The 19200-nt window shown below is 40.4% G+C and overlaps 1 protein-coding gene across 1 annotated transcript; it reads right to left on the reverse strand.

Annotated features, from left to right (window-relative positions):
• Nucleotides 1-8624: 8624 nt before the first annotated feature.
• On the reverse strand, nt 8625-13595 carry SAP30 (Sin3A associated protein 30). The gene is made up of 4 exons (XM_062213550.1): nt 12959-13595; nt 11261-11386; nt 10743-10841; nt 8625-8943 (listed from the first exon to the last, which is right to left on the reverse strand). The coding sequence occupies exons 1-4, from the start codon at nt 13271-13273 to the stop codon at nt 8821-8823; spliced, it is 663 nt and encodes a 220-aa protein (XP_062069534.1). The 5' UTR covers nt 13274-13595; the 3' UTR covers nt 8625-8820.
• Between the last annotated feature and the right edge of the window lie 5605 nt (nt 13596-19200).

Here is a 19200-nt window from a genome sequence, read left to right on the forward strand (position 1 = left end):
AGTCAACAATTCCATTGCTGGATACACCTAAGAGATGAAAACATATGTCCAAAATAAAAAAAAAATTTCTGAAAACAAATGGAGATGACAATTAATCATATCTAAACTTACGGGATACAGCAAAAGCTGTGTTAAGAGGGAAGTTTATAGCAATCAGTGAACACATGAATAAATGGGAAAGGTAGCAAATAAATGAGCTATCAATGCATCTCAAGAACTTAGAAAAACAACAACAAACCAGACCCAAAATGAGTAGAAGGAAACAAATAATTAGAGAAGAAATAAACAAAGTTGAAACAAAAAGAAAAATACAAAAGATTAGCAAAATGAAGAGCTGGTTTTTTGAAAAATAAAATCTGAGATGAAAAAGAAAATATAACAACAGATATCACAGAAATAAAAATAATCATCAGGAATTACTACAGTCAGCCCTATGGCAACAAATTGGGAAACGTAAAAGAAATGGATAGATTCCTAGACACATACAATCCACCAAAATTGAGTCACAAAGACATAGAAAACCCAAACAGATCAGTAACAAAGATGGAGACTGAATCCGTAATAAAGACCCTCCCAACAAAGAACACCCAGGACAGGATGGCTTCACTTGCTGAATACTAATATTTACTTTTTATTTTTTTAAAGATTTTATTTATTTATTTGATAGAGTTACAGCAAGTGTGAGGGAGAGACAGAGAGAAAGGTCTTCACTCCTCAAATGGCCGCAATGGCTGGAGTTGCACTGATCTGAAGCCAGGAGCCAGGAGCTTCCTTCCGGTCTCCCACGCGAATGCAGGGGCCCAAGCACTTGGGCCATCCTCTACTGCTTTCCCAGGCCATAGCAGAGAGCTAGAGTGGAAGAGGAGCAGCCAGGACTAGAATTGGTGCCCATATGGAATGCTGGCGCCGCAGGTGGAGGATTAACCTATTGCACGGTGGCGCCGGCCCCTCTACCAGACATTTAAAGAATAACAAATTCCGGTTCTTCTCAAGCTATTCAAAACAATTGAAAAGGAGGGAGTCCTCCCAAACTCCTCCATGAAGCCTGTATCACCTTAATTCCCAAGCCAGAAAAAGATACAGCAGAGAAAGATAACTATAGACCAATATCTCTGATGAACATATATGAAAAAATCCTCAACAAATTATTAGTTAATTGAATCCAACAACACCTCAGAAAGATCACTCATCTGGACAAAATGAGATTTATCCCTGGTATGCAGGAATGGTTTAACACTCGCAAATCAATAAATGTGATAAATCATATTAACAAACTGAAGAACAAAAACCATATGGTTATCTTAAAACATACAAAGAAAGCATTTGATAAATACAACATCCTTTCATGATGAAAACCTTAAGCAAATTGGGTATAGAAGGAACATCCCTCAACATAATCAAGGCAATTTATGACAAAACCACAGCCAGCATCCTACTGAACAGGGAAAAGCTGGAAGCATTCCCCACCAAGATCCAGAACCAGACAAGGATGCCCACTCTCACCACTGCTGTTTAATATAGTCATGGAAGTTTTAGCCAGAGCCATTAGGCAAGAAAAAAAAAAAAAAAGGGATACAAATTGGAAAGGAGGAAATCAAAGTATCCCTATTTGCAAATGACATGATCCTCTATATAGGGGATCCAAAAGACTCCATTAAGAGACTATTGAAACTTATATAAGTTCAGTAAAGTGGCAGGATATAAAATCAACACAGCAAATCGATAGCCTTTGTATACGCAGAAAATGTCATGGCTGAGAAAAAGCTTTCTTTCTTTTTCTTTTTAAGTATTTATTTGAAAGTCAGAGTTACACAGAGAAAGGAGAGGCAGAGAGAGAGAGAGAGAGAGAGAGGCCTTTTATCCAATGGTTCAATCCCCAAATGGCCGCAACAGCTGGAGCTGCGCCGATCCGAAGCCAGGAACCAGGAACTTCCTCCGGGTCTCCCATGTTGGTGCAGGGTCCCAAGTACTTGAACCATCTTCCACTACTTTCCCAGGCCACAGCAGAGAACTGGATCAGAAGTGGAGTAGCTGGTCTAGAACTGGTGCCCATATGGGATGCTGGCGCTTCAGGCCAGGGTGGCATTAACCTGTTGTGCCACAATGCCAGCCCCTGAGAAAGAACTTTCAAGATCAATTCCATTCACATTAGCTACCAGAAAAATCAAATACTTTGGAATAAATTTAACCAAGGATGTCAAGTAGCTCTACAATGAAAATTATAAGACACTAAAGAAAGAAATTGAACACATTAAAAAGTGGGAAAATCTTCCATGTTCATGGATTGGAAGAATCAACATCATCAAAATGTGCATAATACCAAAAGCAATTTACAGATTCAATGTGATCCCATTCAAAATACCAATGACATTCTCAGATCCAGAAAAAATGATGCTAAAATTCATATGGAAACACAGGGGACCCAAATAGCTAAAGCAATCATATACAACAAAAACAAAACTGGAGGCATAACAATACCTGATTTCAAGATGTACTACATGGAAGTTAAAATCAAAACAGCCTGGTACTGGCACAGAAACAGACTTATAGACCAATGGAACAGAATAGAAACCCCAGAAATCAATCCATGATCTACAAATAACTTATCTTTGACAAAGGAGCTAAAATCAGTCCCTGGAGGAATGACAGTCTTTAACAAATGGTGCTGAGGAAACTGGAATTCCAAGTGTAGAAATATGAAACCAGAACCTTACCTTACACCTTACACAAAAATCCACACAAAGATATCAAAGACCTAAATCTATGACCCAATTCTCTCAAATTACTAATGAACATTGGGAAAACTCTGCAAGACATTGGCATTGGCAAAGACTTCCTGGAAAAGACCCCAGAAACACAGGTAATCAAAGACAAAATTGACAAATGGGATTGTATCAAGCAGAGAAGCTTCTGCACCGCAAAAGAAACACTCAGGAAAGTGAAGAGGCAACCCACAGAATGGGAGAAAATATTTGCAAACTATGCAACTGTTAAAGGATTAATATCCAGAATCTATAAAGATCTCAAGAAATTCAACAACAAAACAAAGAATCCAGTTAAGAAATGGGCAAAGGACTTGAACAGGCATTTTTCAAGAGAGGAAATTCAAATGGCCAACAGGCACTTGAGAAAATTCTCAGGATCACTAGCCATCAGGGAAATGCAAATCAAAACCACAACAAGGTTTCATCTCACTCCAGTTAGAATGGTTCACATACAGAAATCAATAAATGACAAATGCTGATGAGGATATGGGGGAAAAGGTACCCTCATCCACCGCTGGTGGGAATGTAAACTGGTGCAGCCACTGTGGAAGACATGGATATACCTTAGAAATCTGAATATAGACCTACCATATGATCCAGTCATCCCACTCCTGGGAATTTACCCAAACCAAAAGAAATCAGCATATGAATAGTTATTATCTGTATCCCCATGTTCATTGCAGCACAATTCACAATAGCTAAGATATGGAATCAACACAGATGTCCATCAACTGTTGACTGGATAAAGAAATTATGGTATATATACACTATGAAATACTACTGTTATATAAAAAAAAAAAAAAAACGGAAATCCTGTTTTTTGCAACAAGATGGACGCAAATGGAAATCATTACATTTAGTAAAATAACCCAGTCCCCAAAAGACAACTACCATGTTTTCCCTAATCTGTGGTAACTAATAGAGTACCTGAAAAATAATGTATTAGAGTGAAATAGACATTTCAAGATTTGATGATTGTTTACAGCCATTGTCTCTTTCATAAAGGAACAGTGTTTTTGTTGCTGTTTTCTTTATCTTCATACTTGGTTGAACTCTTTTACTAAATGTAGGGTTAACTATATGATTGTTAAGTAAACTGAAAATAGACCTTTGTAAAAATTAAGAGTGGGAATGTGAGAGGGAGGAGAAGGGATGAAGCATGTGCGAGAGGGAGGATGGGGGAAAATGTCCCTGTGCTCCTAAATCTGTATGTATGAAATATTGAAACTTGTATTACTTCAATAATATTAAAAAAAAAAAAGACTCACACTGATAGAAAAAAAAAAAAAACATTTTCCACAGAAAAACTTGCACAAGAATGTTCGTAGCAGCCAGCATTACTCATATAGCCCAGATAGAAACCCAATGGTCAACAACGGGTGAATAGATCACCAAATGGTGGTATATACATATAATGGAATATTTTCAGCAATAAAAAGGAATGAAACACTGATATATGCTTCAACTTACATGAGCCTTGAAAACATTATATACAAAACAAGCTAGATATGAAAGGACATAGGCTGGGCCAGCGCTGTGGTATAGTGGGTAAATCCGCCACCTCCAGTGCCAGCATCCATATGAGTGCCAGTTTGAGTCCCGGCTGCTTCACTTCCAATGCAGCTTTCTGCTATGGCCTAGGAAAGCAGTAAAAGATGGCTCAAGTCTTTGAGCTCCTGCACCCATATGAGACACTGGGAAGAAGCTCTTGGTTCCCGGCTTTGGGTCAGCACAGCTTAAGCTGTTGCAGCCAGTTGAGGAGTGAACCAGCGGATGAAAGACCTCTCTTTCTCTCTCTCTCTGCCTCTCTGTAGCTTTGCCTTTCAAATAAATAAATCTTAAAAAGAAAAAAAAAAGACATAGGCTCTGTGATTCTCTTTATATGTCCATAACATGCAAATCCATGGAGACAAACAAAACAAAACAAACAAAAAAGTGAATGGGGAGTAGAAGGAATAGAAACTATTAAATACGGATATTTTGGGGGTGATGAAGTTTTGCAACTAGAGATGGTGGTTGCACAACATTGTGAATACACTAAATACCACCCAGCTGCATATTTTTAAATGGTTATAAATATAGAAAAAATATAGTTCATTTTCTAAGAGAAATATTTTTCAGAAATTAAGTTTCAGTCTTTTTCTAAATTGCTCTTTTAGTTACCAAATGATGTATTTTCTGAGGCCATGCTACACATTCAGTATGCTTTCTTCCTCCTACTTGAAAAGCAGTCAAAGTCGAATTCTTCTTTTGTATCCTTATAGAGATGTTTCTAGGTTTTTTTGTTCAGATATATGTAAGTAAAAAAGCCTTCCAGTGAGTTTGTAATTTTTATTTTATTTTTATTTTTTTATTTGACAGGTAGAATTGAGAGAGAGAAAGAGAGAGAAAGGTCTTTTTTCTATTGGTTCACCCCCCAAATGGCCACAACAGCCTGCGCGCTGCACCGATCCGAAGCCAGGAGCCAGGTGCTTCCTCCCGGTCTCCCATGCAGGTGCACATGCCTAAGCACTTGGGCCATCCTCCACTGCCCTCCTGGGCCACAGCAGAGGGCTGGACTGGAAGAGGAGCAACCGGGACTAGAATCCGGCACCCATATGGGATGCCGGCGCCACAGGCGGAGGATTAACAAAGTGAGCCACTGCGCCGGCCCCTGAGTTTGTAATTTTTAAAACCCAATAGAAGCTGGCGCCGCAGCTCACTTGGCTAATCCTCTGCCTGCGGTGCCAGCACCCCAGGTTCTAGTCCTGTTTGGGGTACTGGATTCTGTCCTGGTTGCTCCTCTTCCAGTCCAGCTGTCTGCTGTGGCCCAGGAAGGCAGTGGAGGATGGCCCAAGTCCTTGGGCCCTGCACCCACATGAGAAACCCGGAGGAAGCACCTGGCTCCTGGCTTTGGATCGACGCAGCGCCGGCCATTTGGAGGGTGAACCAACGGAAAAGGAAGACCTTTCTCTCTCTCTCTCTCTCTCATTGTCTAAATCTGCCTGTCAAAAAAAAAAAAGAAAAAAAAAAAAAAGAAATAAAATTTTTATGTAAAACTGATGTTATAGCTTCTTGAGTTACTTAGCTTTGGTGAGTTTCTAGAAGTTCTCAACTTACAAGATCACACTTTTCATGTTTTAAATTACTCCAAAAAAGATTGAACTTCATTGGATAGTTAGCACCCAGAATTCTTGTTCTTTCACTTTTTAGACAAATAATTATATGAAACTAATATTGCCAATCAAAGATTACATTGACAATTTAAATAACTTCAAGTGTGTTTTTTTTTTTTTACAAGACTGTTTTTACAGGAAAGAAATAAATCTAAAGTCTTATTTTAAAAAATTAGGTCATTATAGACTTGGGTAAAAACACAGTGTGTACGTTATATTTTCTTCAAATAAACCACTTCTTATAAATGATGTGGTTCAGTTTCATATAGCTAAGGAAAAAAATAATTCTGGAAGACTAGAAGTAAGTTGTTTGTAGCACTCTCCTTATCAATAAAGCAGCTCAGGTGGCAGGTTTTCGGTGCGGTGGGTAAGGCACTACTTAGAAGTCTGCCTCCCTATCTGAGTGGCACTATTTGGAAAGCCTGCTTCCCTTTTGGAGTGCCTGGATTCAAGCTGGTCCTGCTTCTGATTTCAGCTTTCTGATAACGTGCACCCTGGAAGGCAGCAGGTGATGGCCCAGGTACTTGAGCCCCTGCCACCAACATGGGAGATTTAGATTGAGTTCTAGGCTCCTGGCTTTGACCTGGCCCAGTTCTCGCTGTTCCATTTGGGGAATGGATCAGTGAATGGAAAATCTGTTTGTCTCTCTCTGCATTTTAATAAATAAATAAAATTAGAAGTGTTTAAATGGTCTCAGCAAGAACAATGGCAAACTGTTTTATTGCTCACATTTTCCATCTGTCAGTATACTCAAGATACCTGAAAACATGCAGACTCATTTTCTAATGAACCAGTATTTTAGATGCAGTACTTTTAGCCACATCAGTGATTCTTAACCTGGTCTGATTTTGTCACTCCAGTGGATTATTTGGCAGTTTCTAGAGGTACTTTTGATTGGCACATCTTTGGGGAGCTACTGGCACCTAGTGGGTAGACTTCAGGAATGCTGCTAATCCTTCAACACACAGGATAGTCTCCCATACCAAAGAATTATCAGGTCCAAATGTCAACCCTGAGAAACCATGAGCTAGATTACTGGTCTCATTCATTTCCATCCTAAAATCTGCCACATAATCTCAGATCAGAACACTTCACTGAAGCTTTTTTGTTTTCATGTCACAAGGTATAAATTTTATTTACAATGATTAAGAATTTCGTTAAGTAAGAAAACAAAGACTAAAAAATGTTTGATAAAATACTGACAGAGAGGGGCAAGTCTTGTGATATAGTGGGTTAAGATGCCAAATGCAATGCCTGAAACCCCTATCTGGGTGTGGGTTCAAGTACTAGCTACTTTGCTTCTGACCCAGATTCCTGCTAATGCATCCTGGGAGGCAACAGATGCTCAAGTGCTTAGGCCCCTGCCATCAACTTGGGAGTCCTGGTTGCAGTTCTGGGCTCCTGGCTTTGCCCTGGCCCATTCCTGGCTGTGGTGGGCATTTGCGAAGGGAGCCAGTAGATGGAAGATCTGTCTCTGTTTATTTCTCTATTGCTCTGCATTTCAGGTAAATGAAAATAAATGAGGGGCCAACACCTACAGTGCTGGCATACCATATGATATTACCAAAGTTCCAGCTGCTCCACTTGCAATCCAGCTCCCTGCTAATGTGCCTAGAAAAGCAGAGGAAGATGGACCAAGTACTTGGGTCCCTGTACCCTTGTGGGAGACCTGGAGGAAGCTCCTGACTCCTGGCTTCAGATCTGCCCAGCTCTGACTATTGCAGCCATTTGGGAGAGGGAACCAGCAGATGGAAGATCTCTGTCTCTCTGTAACTCTGCCTTTCAAATAAATAAATAAATCTTAAAAAGACAAAACAAAAACAAAGAAACAAAATGTAAAAGGGAAATATAAAACAGGTCAGAGCTATATATAATCAAAATTTAAATGAAGATCTTGTTAGATACATAGATCTCTCCAACATAATTTTATTTTTAAAAATATTTATTTATTTGAAACATACAGTTAGAGAGAGAGTAGGAGAGACAGAGACAGAGAGAGGAAGAATCTTCTATCCACTAGTTTATTCCCCACATGGTGGCAATGGTCAAGGCTGGGCCAGGCCAAAGCTAGGAGCTAGGTGCTTCATCCGGGACTCCCATGTAGGTGGCAGGAACCCAAATACTTGGACCATCTCTTCTCCAACTTAATTTTCAGTTTATGTTGGAAAGTAAAATTAACAGGCATTACAGAACTACTTTCCACATTTGTGTCATACAAATATCTTTTCTCTAAGACAAAATTCTGAGAAAAAGCTATTTAATTCTCTGTTTCTATTTTAACTTTAAGCACTGTGTTTATCTTTGCTGGCACATTTAGTCTTCTTTGGAAAAAGGCAGGCACATAAATTAAACTATCTGTTTTTCCTGATACTCTATAAGTAAAAATAACATAAGAAGGAAATAAAAAAGAAGATGCAGCACAGTGGAAGTCTATTTTTCGAATCTGCTAGCACTATACTTTTAAAAATAATGCTAATTACGATACCCTTAATTCTAAATAAGATTGTCCCCAAAAAAGCAAATGTGTTACATTTGTTCCTTCTTCTTCACCTGCTAATTTCTTGGAATTTAAAAAAAAAGTTACAAAATGAAGGATCTTAACATTAAAATCTCAATTAATATGGTTACCTAAAAGTCAGTTTAAAAGAAAAATGAAGCTTCACAAAATAAATACACTGAAGCAACTATAATAGTAGTAACTTTTATTTAAAATATTTTTAATCGAGGAAAGCTCATTTTACATGAGTTTCCAACTAATTATTAGAGTTAGAAACAAAGAAAATAAAACCAGAGAAAATCCCTCTGTAGAAAAAATACACAAGGAACATTTCTACATGTGAAAAAGCAGTCAACAGTCTGAACATCTGAACATCCAATTATTACTCTCAATTCCATCTCTCCTAGTGAACACCACTATCAACCTTGAGATCTGATTTGTTCTTGTCATTCTTCACTGAGTAGATGAAATATGTTAAGGTGTCTTTTTCATTCACTGGAATAGATCTAAAGTGGCAACCAACTATCTACAAAGAAAAAAAATTGAGGAAATTAAATTTTAGATATTAACAAATTTCATAAACTAGGTAAAAATGTTTCATCAAAAGAAAAATACTGCTAAGAGTTTTTTCCTTAAAAATTAAAATGTATTTAGCAAAATATCAACAAGATGAAAAATATACAATAAGATGTTACAAACAAGAGATAGTGTAATTTCAAAGGATCAAATTTTGGCCCATTTAAATATACATTTATTAGAAAGCATATTTCTTTTTGTTTTAACTTTTATAATTGGAACTATATTGAGATAAACATTTAATTGTAAAATATCTAGGCAATAAAACAGAAGAGTTCATATGCACTTAACCTACTCATAGAAAAAAAAATAAAAATAAAACTGAAAAAGTTTTAGTACTAGAGAAACAAAAACATGAAATATCTTTCCAATATCAAGGTCTCCAAAAAGTTCATGGACAATGCACACCATGAAAAAACTACCAAAATAAACTTTCATTCCATTCTCCAAGATCTTTTTGAAGTAACCTGGTATGTTTGCCTCAACTTACATTTGCTCATTCACTTATTATCAGTACTCTTTATTTAGGTTCTTTGAAGAAAAATTATGAAAGGAAAATGAGAGGAGAAACAGATATCAACTGATGAATGTTTACCTGCTTCCTTGCCTTTTCATTGTGCTATTCTAACATGTATACTATAACTAGCAATAGGAGAAGAAAAAATTAAATTGGAGTTTTCATATGCATCCTACACTTTAGGAGATAAAACTTCTTAAAGAAAAAGTTCATCGACACAATAATGTAGAGACATAAGGAAAACAGTTATTCATTTCTGGAATCTCTTAAAATAAATGTGTCTTATTTCTTATTGCTTCTTAACCTGTTTCCATCTACATTTCCAACTACGTAAACTATAACATTCACAGCTATTTCTTATTTTTTAAAAAGAAAATAGCTCCAGAATAAAATAATTGTTTTAGAAGGTTACACTGTCAAAAAGTTCAGGTTTTATACATATAAAAAATACCTTAAAAGCTATGAAACTAATCAATCAGCTCTTTGGTTCTCACTTGTCCGAAAACAAAGGTGCTTTCACTTGATTCGTATCTACTATATTTCATCATGGTAGGTAATCTCTGTATTTATGTATTGTATAATACAAAAAGGACATTTTTAAAATAAAATTTACAGAAAAACTAGGCTTTTATTGTCTAGGCAAGAATAAAGAAGAAATTCTAGCTAAGTAGGTATTATATCAAATTTTAATAATATCAAAAAGTATTTTGTCAAATAATTGTAATTTCCATTCTTCTTTTATTTCACTCACAATGCACAATATAGAAAATTTTGGTTAACTACTAAATTCAAACTGAAGAACCTGAGAAAATTGATTATATATTTCCATTTCTGTCCTAATAGATTTTAAATATGATTAAAGTGTAAATACATAAACCTGTGAGCATCTTGGCAAGATGCACAGATTTCTTGGTTCTATTACTTCCTGAGAACACATATCTCCATACACACACTTGGTCAACTTTTCAAAACTCAATAAGGACTAGAAGTCCTGTGCCAAGCAAATTTTAAGTAAAAACTTGAATGAAAGGCTTTACTTTTTTTTTAGATGAGAAGTCATGGATGCTTCTCATAAAACAAATTAACATCAACAAGTACAATTCTGTCACAGTTAAATCAGTTAAGTTATTGAAATAACATTCAGGAACTTATCTGTAGACCTATTCCAACAGAAGATTCAAAAAATCAAACAAGCTAATTTAAAGTTTAAATAACTTAAAACTCATATATACCTCAACAAGCTGTGCTTTATTAAGTCCTGGTCTGGTTGGTAGCTTGAAGTGTCTTTTGTATCTCCTAAGTGTATTTACTTGTAATTGGTATAAATCAACCTAGAAAAAAATTTACACATATGAATTAGTCCATATTGCTTTTCTAAATTTACCACTGATAGGTTCAAGAACAAAATTTCAACTTCAGCACAATACAAACTTAACTCTATGGTTTATAAGTCTTTTTTTATATAATTAAACTAAAAATTATTAAACACTTTAATCTTTCTGGGATAAATACTATAAACTGGTGGTGGTATTATATATTACATATATGAATAAAATTCTAATAATTGTCAACTGAAAATATAACGATTCAAACTGTATAACTTATATTAACTGGGTATATTTAACTTTGCTTTCATTTCCAGATCTCTCAAATGTTTTAAATGTTTAAAAAATTTCCTCAAATGTTTTTATGAAAATTTCAGAATGAACTACTTAGGAGTTACATTAAACATACAAAAATTTTCATCTACCTCTGGCGTGTCAATATCTTGAACAGGTGAATCACCTCCATCATCATCACTGCCTTTTCTCTTTCTTCTGTTTCGAACACTCTGAATTAAATTTTTATGATAATCACAAATGTAAAGATGCCTTGCCTGAAACAGAAAGAGTTCACAGACTGCTTATTTTACAGTAAAATGTTTCTGTGGATTAATACACACATAGGCCACAGGGAATTATTGAAAACAGTCAAAACAAGCCATTGGTAAGACAACAGTATGTTTCTAGTCTTAAATCCTAGGCCTTGTTAAACCAGATGTCTGGCAATACAGAGTGGAGTGGGAGGAGGAAGAGTGTAGTGCCACTTGGGGGAGGGATAGAGACAGAAAAAGAATGATAAATTCCAATCCTCTGGGTTTTGTCATCAAATTGCAAAGGTTGACCTGAATTAGTTATTTCAGGCTGGATTTTTAACTGGCAAGGGAGAAGGTGATGTTGACCACAATTCTGTTACCTGATAGTATTTTCCGCTTATAGAGCAAACTTAAGTAGTATGATACATGCTTTCCAATCTAATTTACTACCCAAATTATATTACAGGCACAAAATTTTCCAAACTAGCTATTAATTTTTATCCTATATTTAAATTTCAATTATAAATTTTTCTAAGCATTAAATCAATGTATTTGTATGTGATACAATCAAAGTAATCTGAAATTATTCAAATTCACCTGAAAAGTTTCTCACGAATACCACTAAAGAGCTGTTTAAAACAGGCAGAAAATGTCACAATAAACTTTTCAAAAGCTTTAATTACATATTCTCTTGAGAGTTGTATAGCGACACTGGAAATACTGGGCTTCATATTTTGACAGCTAATTCCTTAAAAAAAAAAAAAATACAAACAAGGGCTGAGCTAACAGGCTTGACAATTTTCAAGCTAAGCCCCAGTTAAAAACACGCAGGACGCGTGCTAGGTTCTGACAGCTTGTTATTCATTTGTTAACATCCAGAACTCCGAAAAGTAGCAATGGGTGTTTCTAGAACCCTCCCAGTTGGCCAAAAGAACAGAAAACGAAATCCTGATGGCTGCCAAGCGAATGGCAAGACCGCAGAGGCTACGTGCTCCCACGTTCGGAGTAGCTGCGGAGCAGCTGACACTGCAAACGCGGTGTACAGCCCCGGCGCCGCGCGAGGCGGCCGGGCGGGGGGAGCTGGGCTCCCCTCTCGCTCTGGGTTCCGGACCTGGGATCTTCCAGGGTGTGAGGTCCGACTGGACTCCACGTTCCTCAGAGTAGGGCAGCTGCTTCACCCTGGGGCCACACGCCAGCTCGGGCAGCACAACAAAGGCTCCTCCATTCCAAGAAGGGGCCGCCGGGCGGCAAGAAAACTGCTCCGGGTGCTCGGTGCGCCCTGCCCCTTTGTTTCGATTCCCGGTTGCAGCAGAGGAGGAAGAGGGAAGACTGCGCGGGAGAGACGCAGGCAGCGGGAGGTCGGGGGGTGGGCTGGGGAGAGGAGGAGGAGGAGGGGCACCGCAGCCCGTGTTTTCGCGTGTGTTGGGGGTGGCGGTCGGAGTTGCAGTGACTTTGTTGTTTGCTCCCCAGCTAAGACTTCGCAAGTCCGCACTGCAGCCAGCTCGGGGTGGGGGTGGGGGCTGAACCCTGCCAACAACCCGGGTCTTTGCCCAGCTGCTGGAGCCCCACAGGGGCGGTCCCGCCGTCACTTACGCTCTTATCCAGCTCGATCTTCACCTTCTTCTGGGAGATGCTCTTCTGGATCCTCTTGCTGAAGCTGGCGTTGCCCGCCGCCCGGCCGCACCGCTCGCCGTCCTCCCGCAAACAGCAGAGTTGCCCGGGGCCCGGGCCAGCGGCTCCCGGGGGCCCAGCCGCGGAGACCGCGCCGCCTCCGGGCACCTCAGCCCCGGCGCTCGCCCCGTTCCCGTTTCCAGCCGAGGCGGCGGCGGCCGCTGCAGCGACCACGGCGGCCACCGCGGCGGCTGCGTCCCCACCGCGGCTCATCTCCTCAGGCGTGAAGCCGTTCATGTCTCCGCGCTCCGAGGCGCCGGCGCCGACAGAAATCCCCGCTAGTCTCGCCGCTCCGCCTCTCTCTGCCAGGTCCCTCGGGCACACGCTCCGGCGGCGGCAATTCACTCTGCGCCCCAAGTTCGGTGATGGCACGGCCAAACACGCAATGACCCCAGCCTGCCGATTACCGTTGGCGCCGGAGAGTGGACAGTGCTGCGAGATAAGACTCAAGAGTGGAGCAGCACAGGGACCTGGGACCCCGTTTACTGTCACATGGAGACTTCAACACTTGCACCGCGGCGCCTCCGCCTCCCTTCGGCCCCTGGACCTGCGCAAGCACGACGCACCCCCCCTTTCCGCCCCTTCCACTCTGCCGCGAGTTACCACGGGAATTGTAGTTCCCTACTGCGAAGTCGACCTGAGTTTCGCCCTAATCTGGCGTCCAGTGGACTGGATGAACTACACATCCCAGCATGCATCGCACCGCAGCGGGCCGATTTTTTTTTTTTTTTTCAAAGCACCGGGAAAACAGGAGTGTGTGGTTGTGGATTACGCTGTTTATTCTAGTCTCCTGTGTCTCCCTGGAAGTTGAGTGGCGTTTAGCTCCTGGAATTTCGCGGGGTTGGTGTTCAGAGGAAGTCAGTCGACTCTGAGGGGAAGCATAAAGGAGGGTGGGGGAGTAAGTGAGCGTGCAAAAAAAAAAAAAAGTTTCGGGGCCGTTCTGCGTGTGTGGTAAAACCGTTTTTGGTGAACCATGCTTTTGAGGGAAACCAAACCAAGGAGAATTCAGTCAGCTGGCGCTCTCCAGGTCTTTGAGGTCCTGCAGCTAACACCTCTGCTTGACCAGTCTTGCATCAAATTAACGGGACGACCGCTAGGAAGGAAATGCCTACTTCTCCACAGTGACAGATCCTACTCAAAAATGCGTTTTCTAAATCCTTGCTCGTTCCTTCAGTGTTTATTCTTAGGCGCAAAAAGCAGGTCGCTTCCTGGGGTAGAATCACTGACTAGTTGACAGTAACTGGACTACTTTTTGCCTCCATTCCCAACCTTGTCAGATGCCTCTGAAGGAAAGAGGCGTCTAAAGGGGGCGCGGACTGCATCGTTTGTAAGTCATTTGGATTGCTCCTCGGAAACTCCCCAGGGGTAGCTCTGCCCAGTGTGGAGAAAAACCGCATTCTCCGAGCGGTGTGTGTTGCGACAGGCTCCTGTGAGCGCGCGTGTGTGTACGTGCATGTGCGCGCGTACGCGTGTATGCTTGCATGTGGGAGCGTGCTGGTGGAGGGCGGGTTTGGAGGAAGGGCGTGGCTAATATAAAAGCTGCGCATTAACTGCTGACAGCGCACCGGTTTAATAGTCTTTTTAAAATTTTTGTTGTTGCTGAAAGGCAGAGTTACAGAGAGATTAAGAGAGGCAGAGACAGCCAGAGATTTTCCATCCGCTGGTTCACTCCCCAAATGGCCATAAGGGAGGGGCTGGGCTGGAGCCCGGAGCTTCTTCCAGGTCTCCCACGAGGGTGCAGGGTTCAAGCACTTGGGCCACACACTGCTGCTTTTCCAGGCACATTAGCAGGGAGCTGGATCGGAAGTGGAGCAGCCAGGACTGGAACCATTGCCTAAATGGGATGTCTACTTGGCAGAAGGTGGTTTATTCCACTATGTCACAAGGCCACCTGCCACTGCTTTGTTGTTTAAAAATATTATGCACATACTTGAAAGGTTCAAAGTGGGGGTCAGGTGGGAGAGAGAGACATCTCCCATCCAGTGGATGCCTCCTCAAATGTCCCCAACAGCAGGGGTTGGGCCAGGTAAAAACCAGAAGCCAGAAATTCAATCTGGGCCTTGGAGGGTGTCAGGGACTCAAGTACTTGCCCCATCACTGCAGCTGCGCATGGTGTGCAGGAAGCTGGAATCAGAACCCTGCCTGACTTGAACTCAGGCATATACATGCCTCCAAAGCCAGGTCTTAACTGCCAGGCCAAATGCCAGCCCCCACAGTCTCACTGTTTAAACAGAAGTACTTAACATAAACCCAGCAAGTTTGTTTCATTTTGTTTTGTTTTATTTTTTAAAGTGCTTTAACCCTTACTGAGTAAATCTAGGGACAGATTCTGCATCCCCTTTTAAATATTAGAATCAGTAGGTCTGCTTTAGGAAGTGGCATATCTTTTGCGACCAAGAATAAAACACTGAAGGAACATACAGGTATTTAGAAAGGGCATTTGTGAATAGGACCTATCATTGTTAAGAAGTAAGGATGAGGAGCCAGTGCTGTGGCATAGTGGGTAGAGCCGCCACCTGCAGTGCCGACATCCCAAATAGGCACAGGTTAGTGTCCTGGCTGCTCCACTTCCAATCCAGCTCTCTGCTATGCCTTGGGAAAGCTGTAGAAGATGGCCCAAGTCCTTAGGCCCCTGCACCTGAGTGGGAAGACCGGGAGGAAGCTCCTGGCTCCTGGCTTTGGATCGGTGCAACTCCAGTCGTTGCAGCCAATTGGGGAGTGAATCAGTGGATGGAAGACCTCTCTCTCACTCTCTCTCTCTGCCTCTCCTTCTCTCTCTGTAACTCTGACTTTCAAATAAATAAGATAAAATAAAACTTAAAAAAAAAAAAGTAAGGATTAGTGCTGTGAATATACGCAGGCAGGTTAAGGAGTTGATGTCAGCTGCAGTTTGAAAGGCAGGCTCCCTAATTGGCTCCAACCCGGCAACCTGGCTCAATATTTTTTTTTTTTTAAGATTTATTTATTTGAAAAGCAGAGTTACAGAGAGAGGTAGAGACAGAGGTCTTCCATCTTCTGGTTCACTTGCCAAATGGCTACAACCAGAAATTGGAAGCTTCATCTAGGTCTTCCATGTAGCTGCAGGAGCCCAAGCATTTGGGACATTCTAAGCTGCTTTCTCAAGCATAGTAACAGGGAGCTGGTTGGGAAGTGGAGTAGACTGGACTCCAGCTGGCGCCCAGGTGGGATGCTGGTATTGCAGTCAGCAACTTAACCTGCTACTTCACAACTCTGGCTCCTCAATGACTTTTTTTTTTTTTAATATTTATTCAAAAGGTAGAGTGACAGAAAAAATAAAAATATTACATAGATTGCAATGAGCTAGGAAAGATACTAGATAAGTTCTTCATATATCTTCTTCCAGCTGCAATATGCAGTAAGATGTCCAGTAGCCATATGTGATATGCTATTCAGCACTTGAAGTGTGGTTAGTGAGTCTGAAGAAACTGAATTGTTAATTGAAATACAGTGATTTTAAATCTTAAAAATTTGATCCTTGACTCAACTATTGGAAAAGCTTTAAGGATGTTTGGAAAAATTTGAACATATGAATTTATTTTTTAGCAAATTTTATGAAATCAGAGTTTAACAGCTTAATTGTGATGTGCTGTTAAGCATATACCAGTTGGATTGCAAAGACTTAGTACTAAGAAATTTTAAAAAAATACATTTAATGGCCGGCGCCGTGGCTCAACAGGCTAATCCTCCGCCTAGCGGCGCCGGCACACCAGGTTCTTGTCCCAGTCGGGGCGCTGGATTCTGTCCCGGTTGCCCCTCTTCCAGGCCAGCTCTCTGCTGTGGCCCGGGAAGGCAGTGGAGGATGGCCCAAGTGCTTGGGCCCTGCACCCCATAGGAGACCAGGAGAAGCACCTGGCTCCTGCCTTCCGATCAGCGCGGTGCACTGGCTGCAGTGCACCGGCCGCGGCGGCCATTGGAGGGTGAACCAACGGCAAAGGAAGACCTTTCTCTCTGTCTCTCTCTCTCTCTCTCTCTCTCTCACTGTCCACTCTGCCTGTCAAAAATAAAATTTAAAAAAAACCATTTTATCCATGTGTAGAGGTATCTCATAATTTTAATCTAATTCTCTGATTATTAATATAGAGTATATTTTATTACTGGCCACTAGTATATCCTATTTGTGAAATCAGTGTTCACAACTTTTTTGATCATTTGAAAAATGATGTATTTGGGAGCAGGTGTTTGCCTAGTAGTTAAAATGCCAATTAGATACCTGTAGATTAAATGTAGATTAAAATTATGAGATACCTCTAGGTGCGATGCTCCAACTCCTGACTTAAGCTTCCTACTAATGCAGATCCTGGAGGTAATGGTGATGGCTGAAGTAATCCAGTTCCTGCCACCCATGTGGGAGATCTAGATTGAATTTCCAGCTCCCAACATGAGCCCTAGTCCAGCCCCAGCCATTGCAGGCATTGAGAGTTAACCTGCAATGGGTACTCTCTTTCTGTTAAATAAATACAATTTTAAAAAAACACAAAGGAAACATTAGAGTTTAAAAAATATCTTTTCCTTATTTATTTGTAGGAGCGCCTTATGTTTTTTTGGCTATAAGATCTTTATTGGCTATGTGAGTTGAAAATATCTTCTGTCACTCTGTTTTACATTTTCATACCCATAATAATGTCCTTTGATGAACAAAAGTTCACTTTATTTTTTAAAAAAAGATTTTTATTTATTTTATTTGAAAGAGGAAGGGAGAGATGGGGAAGAGAGAGAGAGAGAGAATGAATATCTTCCATTCATTGGTTCACTTGTCAAATGCCCACAACAGCTGGGGCTGGGCCAGACTGAAATCAGGAGCCAGAAGCTTCTTCTGAGTCTCCCACATGGGTGCAGGAGCCCAAATACTTAAGCCATCTTCCGTTGCTTTCCCAGGCACATTAACAGGGAGCTACATGGGAAATCGGGCAGCTAGGACTTGAACTGGTGCACATGTAGGATGCCAGTGTCACAGGCGGCGACTTTACCCTGAAGTGCCACAATGCTGGTCCCAAATTCTCTTTATTTCATAAAAAGTCTATCAATATTTTCCATTTTGGTTTGCTGTGTTTTGCTTAAAAAATTGTTGCCTACTGAAAAGTTATGAAGATATGCTCCTCAGGTATCTTCTAGAAGCATCAGTGTTTTGATTTTACATTTAGGACTACAATCTACCCAGAATAGATATTTGGATATGGTGTGAAGTAGTCCAGTTTTTCTATGTGCATTCCCATGTCACCTCATACCATTTGTTAAAAAAAAAAAAAAGCTTTTCTCAATTTCACTGTCCTAATACTTTTGTCATAAACCCAGTGACTTTATGTGAGAATTTTTCCCATTCCGTTGCTCTGTTTATCTTCTCACCAATCATCACCTTATAATAATTGTATTAGTTGTTATTTGTTGGTGTAACAAAATATATCTAACACAGGTCGCTTTGTAAAGTAATAGGTATATTTAGCTCAGATATTTTGCAGGCTGAAAGTCAAAACATCAGAGTGTTGGCTCTGGCAAGGCTTCCCCTTTCTCTCCTGCCTCACTTTATGGCAGATGGCAATGATGACAACACATTTGCTAGTGAGGGATCACAACTCCATATAGGAAGCCAACAAGAAGTAGAGGTCAGACTCAAGTTTTTACAACAACTTGCTTTTGAGAGCACTCGAAGACTTAGTATTACCTTCCAAGAGCAGTGCACTTAATGACTTGAGGACTTCTCGCTAGGTTCTACCTCTTAAAGATCCCACCTCCCACCATTGCTACACCAAGGAACAAGTCTCCAACATATGAATCCTTGGTGGATAAATCATATTCAAACCATAGCAATAGTCTTAATACTCAATATCTTGATATCTATTCATCTAACTTTTTTCTTTAAGATTATGTTTTTCTTGGCTTAGTGTGCTTGTACACAAATTTTAGAATCAGTTTGTCAAAGTTCCTTAAAACTTGGTGGAAATTATATATAAACAATGTTTTTACTGTTTATATTTTACATATGCATTATATATGAGGGCACTTAAAAAGCTTGTGAAAATAGAATTAAATGGTAACTTTATTTTGCTGCAAAAAAGCTTTTGAAATTCATACATATGAAGGATCTTTAAAAAGTTCATAAAAGTGTATATTATGGGAAAACATATGCTGTGTGTCCTGCTTCCCAT

Source organism: Lepus europaeus, chromosome 16 (genome assembly GCF_033115175.1).
Source record: "Lepus europaeus isolate LE1 chromosome 16, mLepTim1.pri, whole genome shotgun sequence".
Taxonomy (NCBI): Eukaryota; Metazoa; Chordata; class Mammalia; order Lagomorpha; family Leporidae; genus Lepus; species Lepus europaeus.